Source organism: Dendrobates tinctorius, unplaced genomic scaffold (genome assembly GCF_039654945.1).
Source record: "Dendrobates tinctorius isolate UK_male_01 unplaced genomic scaffold, ASM3965494v1 ptg000028l, whole genome shotgun sequence".
Lineage (NCBI taxonomy): Eukaryota > Metazoa > Chordata > Amphibia > Anura > Dendrobatidae > Dendrobates > Dendrobates tinctorius.
The window spans coordinates 22781983-22789807 of record NW_027361696.1 but is presented as its reverse complement, the minus strand read 5'-3'; the positions used below and the strand labels follow the sequence as shown (position 1 = coordinate 22789807).

At 39.2% G+C, this 7825-nt stretch overlaps 1 protein-coding gene across 1 annotated transcript; it reads right to left on the bottom strand.

Annotated features, from left to right (window-relative positions):
* Positions 1–3204: 3204 nt before the first annotated feature.
* Positions 3205–7537, bottom strand: LOC141084967 (phospholipase A2 inhibitor and Ly6/PLAUR domain-containing protein-like). The gene is made up of 5 exons (XM_073569900.1): positions 7425–7537; positions 6279–6398; positions 4821–4970; positions 4523–4669; positions 3205–3377 (listed from the first exon to the last, which is right to left on the bottom strand). Exons 1-5 carry the CDS (start codon positions 7474–7476, stop codon positions 3205–3207), a joined length of 642 nt encoding a protein of 213 aa, XP_073426001.1. The 5' UTR covers positions 7477–7537.
* Between the last annotated feature and the right edge of the window lie 288 nt (positions 7538–7825).

Genomic DNA, 7825 nt, shown 5'->3' with positions numbered 1-7825 from the left:
GTCTGAAGCTTAGAGCTTTGCAGACATACCCTAACTGGAAGAGGCAGGAGTCGAGAGTTGTTGTTTCAGGGAAGAAGAAAGAGAAGAACGCTCCTGGAAACCATGATGACATGCGCTCCCTCTAGGAGTAAAAGCTAAGAAGCATCAAGGAATCAGCCCCTAGGCTATCCTTGCTTTCAGGGCAGGGGGGTAAGCTGAGAGACTGTGTGAGTTTATACAACCAACAGCAGCGTGTTTTCCCCGGGAAGCCAGCAGCAAACTAGGATCAGTGAAGGATTGTGCAAGAAGGAAATTGAGCTTCACATAGGACCCAAGCTGCAAGTTGCCAGAGGAGGAAAACAGTGAGTAGAGGCTATACTAGAAGTTCCAAACTATGGGAAGCCTTGGTCCCTGAAGGGATTAGAGTGGCAGGAAGCTTACACTGAGTCACAGCAGAGGGAAGGATAACTCCCGTTTTGCAAAGCAGACTGTAAGGCCTGTTTCACACTTCCGTTTTTTCAAATCCGTCAAAATCCGTTGGTTTCCGTAAAAAAACGGATCCGCCAATTTTTTGCAGGATCCGTTTTTTTGTCCCATAGACTTCCATTAGCGGTTACCGCGGATCCGTCAAAAAAACAGATCCGTTTTTTTAAAAACGGATCCGTTTGCATCAGTTTCCGTCAAAAAAACGGAAACGGATCCGTTTGGCGGACACAAAAACGGAAGTGTGAAACAGGCCTTACCTGGTGAGAGTTGTAATATCTCCTCTGAACTGCACCTGAACTACAGTAAATGATAAAGTGACTTTCCTTGTCTCCTGCCTTATTCCTCCATGCCTTCTACTTCCATCACAATCTCTGGGGGTCGGCCCTGGTTGGAGAGGGTTAAACATCTGCAGTGCCATCACCATCTACTCCCCCAGGGATCATCTGCAGTGATGGCTACACAACTGCATACAAGACTTTGCCTGTGCTTCCCCTATACTCTGGAACTCTCTACCCCAACAAATCAGGCTTTTCCCTACCATGGAAACCTTCAAAAGGAACCTGAAGACCCACCTCTTCCGTCAAGCTTACAACCTGCTGTGATCCTCAGCCTGCTGAACCGCCACAAGACAAACTCCACCCTCTCCTAGTGTATCCTCACTCATCCCCTGTAGACTGTGAGCCCTGGCGAGCAGGGTCCTCTCTCCTTCTGTACTTGTGTGTGCCTGTTTTGCTCATGTTTATTGTACTTGTCTGTACTTGCCCCTTTCACATGTAAAGCGCCATGGAATAAATAGCGCTATAAAAATGTATAATAATAATGTTAGAAACAGTTAAAAAATGGCGCAAAGAAAAGCAGAAAATCAGAAAACTCTGCATAGATATAACAATGACACAGCATGAGCTTTGTGCACTTTAGAGAAAAGAAACTAAGCAGGTGTCAGATATTACACAACTTTACCTTAAAAATTTAATTAGATACAAAGGTTTATACAGTAACACAACGTCATTTTTTTGCATATATCAATTTTTCACCTGCTATGCCTGATCTCTTACATGTCAAACACCCGTTAGAACAATTCAAGCAGTTTATCTTGTGTAGTTTTCTCATGCCAAAAAGACGACTCAGTTTTCACAGTTGGTGTTCTCATTTCAGGGATCTCTCTGCAATCTCTAAAGACTTCCCTCTCGGGAGTGTATCTGCAGTCTCACTCCAGATCCCTCTTTCTTCAGTTTCTCCAGACAATTCGCCCTTAGATTTCTCTTTAGTCAAGTCATAGCTTGTAGAGGTTTATCATATAGTCTTCAAAACAAATTAGGTACAGATCACTTTTGACAATAGTCTCTGTGTCATCATCATCATGACAACTTTTCTTATTCTGGCATCTCAAAATGATCATAATTAAAGTTGGCCTTGTTAGGTTGAACAATAAGAAATGTCCACTAGTTGCCTGCTCCTGGCCCAATGGATATTGATCAATGCGCACTAAAGAAATTACACAAGAGACATTCGGATGTAACCTCTCTTTGATCAATCTATAGCACAGCTCCAAGAGGAAGAGAGAGAGAAAAAACTTTATTAATCCAAACATAGGTTTATATATCCCCTGTAAGGGGGCTCGGTTAACTCTAAAATGGGAGTGTTCGGATGTATTCCATTGGTTAGTGGGTTGGGCAGTGAGCTAGTCCATGAGCGTATCCATGAGGTTAACAGGCTGGGTTGGTCCATGAGGTCATCAGAATGGGCGTTGTTGTGGGCAGATCCATGAGGTCATCAGGGTAGGCATCATCATGGGCGAATCCATGGAGCACATGGTGTGTGGTGAAGCAGAAAATGGTAGTCATCTTTAGTGTCACACTTTGGTCTGAAAAAGCTCATGTAAGGTGAAATAATACACTTTATAGGTAGTTCCTCTCAATCTCGTATGTCTTGAGGTTAATTAAGTATTTGATCTTAAGGCTCTCCTCAACAGCCTCATGGCAACCAATCAGAATGCAGCTAGCTATCAATGAAATAATTTATCCAACATTGGTATGATAATACTTAACTCAGATACTGGCTCCTATTGGGAGGATCCTCATCTTATTGGTTGGTAATACAATCAACCAGAGACCTGTAGTGAGAAGATCCTAAACCGATTGGTTTTCTCACGTCTGTGGTCATGTGTGCCTTCTGTGGCTAGTACCATAACCTTCAAAGTGTAAAAATGCAGAAGCAATTTTTGATGATTTGCCGCAATCGGAATCACAAATTGTTCAAATTTGCCAGGACTTGCAAATTTCATAAAATTTGACACAGATTTGATGTGCATTGCATCAAATCAGTTTGTTAATCTCTAAAGAAAGCTCACTGTCATATCTGTTTGCTAAAAAAAGTATTTGGGGCATGAGTTATGTGACTTGTGATTCATGATTCCTGTACTATTGAATGAGAGATGGACCTGAACTTTAATTAGAACTCAATGGTCTGAGATTGTATAGATATCATAATGGTAACTCTAGTACATAAAAGTCATGGAGTGAGTGTTGGGTTTATATAGTGTGACATAAAAGTATAGAGTAGCTAGAAATGTGTGGAAATAAAAAAAAACACCTTGTGTATTTTTTAGTAATTTGCAAGAAAATTTATTTAGTATTTTAAAATAACTTTTAACATATGCAGAAAGCAATGCATAGGTTTCTTTGATTTATTTTGTATTTTATAAGATTTTTGAACTTATGCAGAAAACAATGCATAGTTTCATTTGATTTTCATCTGTATTTTCTGAATCTCGGATGGCAATATGATGTTTTCCAAAGGGCACCGCAGGCTTTCAACTTCTCCCACTGAGGTCTCAAGTAGTATATTATATCCAGCAACACAGACTCCTTTTGAAGCGCAGCCAGCGAATGCATATTTCTTCTCCACATCTCCTAAATGCAAAGGAACAAAAGTAAGACAAAGGATTACAAATTAACATTTATATACAGTTTAGTAAAAGCCACATTCACATGTTTGTTTTTGCGGACAAGGCTCTTCTAGAAAAAGTAGATGTCAACCATTATAGATACCATTGTGGCCAATGGATGGTTTGAGTTTTTAGAATGGAAATTAGAAATGTCATGAGGTTCTATAGAAATGACGCATTTTAATACCCTTGACTGATTTACCCTGTGGTGGTGCTGCTGAGAAAATAAACAGATTTCCCCACAAATTGTAACTGACCACTGTTAATTCTAGCAAGGTGACACTTTGTGCTCAGCTTCTAAAAGGTTGGAAAATGAGTCCACCACTGTATCCACCTGATACAGATAACACGGTCCTGTCAAATGGGTGTTGCTTGGTCTTTGATCTGGCGCCTCCTTTCTCCTTGCGATTTTTATCCTTCTTGACATAGAACGAGTCAAACACACAGTGTCTGTCCTCCCATTGTACTCATGCTTAGGTGCATGTCTCTGCACTGCCGATGGCAGAGCAAAGCATTGTATTGGGCATACTTCGGCAATATTTGACCACATTACTTTGCTCTAACCTCGGCAGGGCAGAGAAAGGTATGCCTACAGGAGGACACTGTGTGGATGACGTAGGATGGGTCATCGAGGTGAAGCAAGATGGCGGATGGCGATAATAAGAAGAGAGGAGATGCCAGAAAAAGAAGAGCGATGCCTATCAGACTGGACCGTGCCGTAGGTAAGAATAATCAAAGTTCTTTTTTGTGCTATGCAGAACATATTGGGGACATTTATACATCATTCTATAATTTGTGTATAAGGGTTTACAGGTGTTGGCCCCACTTTATATGGGAAAACCTGGTGACAAAAGTTGACCCTAGAGGAAAAACCATTCATTAAAAATTGCCATGATGGAAATCAGTTAGTTTTCTTAGTGGCTCTGAGATAAGGGGAAAGTCTATGATGAAACAACTCCTTAAAACAGCACAAGTCCACAAGCCTCTACTAATTTCAGAGATAATGATCAAGAGACTCTGTCACATGTTACCATAATTATCAGCCAACCAGCTAACTATACAACAAGACATTTTGTAGAGTAATTAAATTCCTAAACAGATAAGTGTTACCTGGACGAGTTGCATCTCCACTAAACTCAATGCAATCTCCCTGATTACAAGTGCAGGCAACAGACTCATACTTCTCACATTTGTAGCTTCCCTCCACAAAACATGACTTGCAATAGAGTCCATTTTCTGTGGTATTCAGCAGTGGCACTAGAATATTATAAGAGCAAGGGAACATTATAACTAGTTAGGTTTCTTCAGATAGTCATGGGTCCTGCAAACCCTGGCATCCACATGCTACTAGCTTCAGATTTCAAAATACACATCATATGACATATGTTGGAGGTTTTATTTTACATACTTTCAATTGGACCAGAATTACAATGATCAGTATTGCAGCATTTGTTGTACAATTTCATCTGAAAGCGACCTGTATTCACAGTGATAATTTGGTTGCACTCCGTCGTAACATGAAAACATCCTTTGTGGACAGTGGTTCTCCTATCGCCATCTAGGAAAAGTAAGAATATTGAGACTTTATCAAGCCTGAATGTTTATAGCAGTGTTCTCAGCTGTATTCTGTTCCTAATGAAATGAGGTGTCTCACTATTGATTTTCAGGAGCTCATCACTCCCCTTTTGGCTCCTTGGTTGCCAAAGGGAAGAATGATTGACAGTTTGGACCAGTGGCCAGCTTCCTAGCAGCATGTAAAAGCTCCTTATCTAGGAAACTGGCCACCACTAACAGACTGCAGAAGTGGTTGGTAACCTAGTCAGAATAATAAAGTATACAATTAAAAATACCCCTATTCTTGAGTTTTTCAATAAGTAAGGTGAAAATTGCTTGTTTTCATAAGCACTGTCAGTATTTAATCACTCTTTAAGACAAAATATTGGCACTCCACAAAATTATGTTATACCGTTCACTTTTGATAGTGCTCAGCAATGAATATATAGAAAGGTCAATAGTATTGTAGAAGAGAGGAAATTGTAGCACTCACCCATGCATAAGTATCAGACACTTTATTTCCAAATAGATAAAAGTAACAGCATGATAGTGAATGGTATACTCCTATGAATGGGTAATAGCCATTTCACATTAGCAGGTGCTTCTTCCTGGTCCCAAGGACCACCCAGGAAGCACACCAGTTTATTCACTTGTTAGAGGAAACCCATTTAAAAACAATAGCACAGACACAAAAAAACTATATGGCTTGCAAACTTTTTAAGTTGCATTTACACCTGCCATCTCCATCCAATAAATGCCTACTAATTGTCTATTTACACGCCAATCCGTGGTCGTTTATTGGCCTGTTTGGATATGCTAACCAGAATCCTATGGTCACAAAACAATCATTACTTATGATCTCTGATCGTATAGAACATCATTGCTCTCGGCAGCATATGTACTTTGTACACAGGTGCTGAAAACAATGATTTTAATGCCATGATGAAGTATTCAATCACGCAACAAATGAGAATTGTGCTTGTTGTTTGAGTGATTGCCTACAAGCTTACACAAGCCGATAATCGAGGCGGTCATCTACTGAATTCCCAATCCAGATTACCAGCTTGTCTAATTAGTCTTTAGCTGATCTTGTTGGGACATAACATTGATAAGGAAACAAAGATAAGTAGAAGGTGATACATAAAGAAACAGAAAGAGAAAAACATCTGGAAACGAACAGTATTTCCAAATAGTGACCTGTGTACTTGAATCAACCCTACAAGAAATGTGTCATACTGCACACAAATAGTGATATTTATGCGCATTTAATTAATCAATATATACTATTTGGTTTTCTTTTGGTCCAACTTACCGAGAATGTTGTGTTCAATTCCATGAACACAAATGTCATCTTCATTTTTGCACTCAACTGAGGGTCCTGAGCAGTCTTTTTGACCGTCTGCCTTACACTGTTCACATTTTAGGGCCTTGCCTAAGAGAAAATTTAAAGAGAAAAATTAAGGCTGTGACTACATGGTGACTTTGGCCATCACAAACATTTAACATCATTCAATATTAAGGTCTATACTAAAGAGTTAAAGAGACAGTTAGACCTATACCTCTTCCCTTCGTTCTTCCATTCCTCTTTTGAACTTGAAGGACATACGTCTTTTTTCAATCATACTAACTTTGAAGAACTTTAGGATTATACAATGGATAATGAAATCACTCTGAAACCAGAAAATGGAGTCCAACACATGAGCTATTATGGACCTCCACAGAGGAAAAAGAAGAACCTTGAGGTTCATATTAACCATCCTACAACGCGTGGGTAACGCATTTGCTCAACCCTTTTGTAGTAGAAAAACTGTAGGAGAGCAAAAGACCACAAGACCATTGGGCGATATCCCTTTAGCTGCAAAAGAAAGTGAAAGGAAGGTGCTCACCTAAGAAGGTTGTGTGCAGGCACAACTCCTATGAACACCTGAAGAAGAGCTAATGCTACCTCGTGGATGGGGGATGATCTCCTCCAAGATAGTTGACCAGTTTGGACGATAACATGATATTGTGCTACATCGCTGTAATAAAGAATCCTTAGGACCAAGATGAGTTGAATGATTTTTATTTCGACAACGCGTTTCAACATTGGACTATCAAGAAGATGCAATTGTTTTTTTCACTTGAAAAAGACACTAGTTCAGCAATGAAAAACGTTGTCAAAGTAAAAGCCATTCAACTTATCTTGGTCCTAAGGATTCTTTTTTACAGCGATGCAGTCTCATATCATGTTTTTGTCTAAATTGGTCAACCTTTTTTTGCATGATATGTTGTGACATAGTTCAGTATAAAATTTTCATTTGTTTTAGTTAGAAGCAATGATTCCATCTCTTCCGTTTTACCGTTCTAGTATTCTATGTGGTATGCCAGCGGTAACATGAGAAAAGTCAATAAAGTGACCAAAAAATAGTGAACCTTAATCAAAAGTACAACGTAATATACACCAAAATTATTCTCTTACCTATGGTGATCTCACCAATGGCAAAGACCAAGTAGATGAGGAAGTACTTCATTGTTGATGAATCTGAAGCTCAAGTTGACAGTAAATAGATGACAAGTCTACACTAAAAGTTTGGTTGGTTAGTGGAGAGACCTTTATACTGTACTTGGTTTCTTCTTTTGGCACAAACTCATCTGTTGCATAACATAAAAATAAAATATATTATTTGTTATTTTAATGTTGGCTGTAATATATAAATCACTAACATTTAATCAGCATAGATTTGCTGGAAGTCAGCAGTATATCTCTGTTTTGTTTTTTTATTATTAGTAGGCACTTTGAAACCACCTTAGGGATTGTTGGGATTTATGAATAAACCATTGTCTTCAAATTTTCTCTTAGGTGATGTCAACACAGTAAGG

Coding starts and splice junctions, on each gene's coding strand:
- LOC141084967 (XM_073569900.1), bottom strand. CDS start 7,476: ATGAAGTACTTCCTCATCTACTTGGTCTTTGCCATTGGTGAGATCACC. Junction 4,971..6,278: donor AATTGAACACAACATTCTCG/GTAAGTTGGACC, acceptor TACTTTTCCTAG/ATGGCGATAGGAGAACCACT. Junction 3,378..4,522: donor TGGAGATGCAACTCGTCCAG/GTAACACTTATC, acceptor CTTTGCATTTAG/GAGATGTGGAGAAGAAATAT.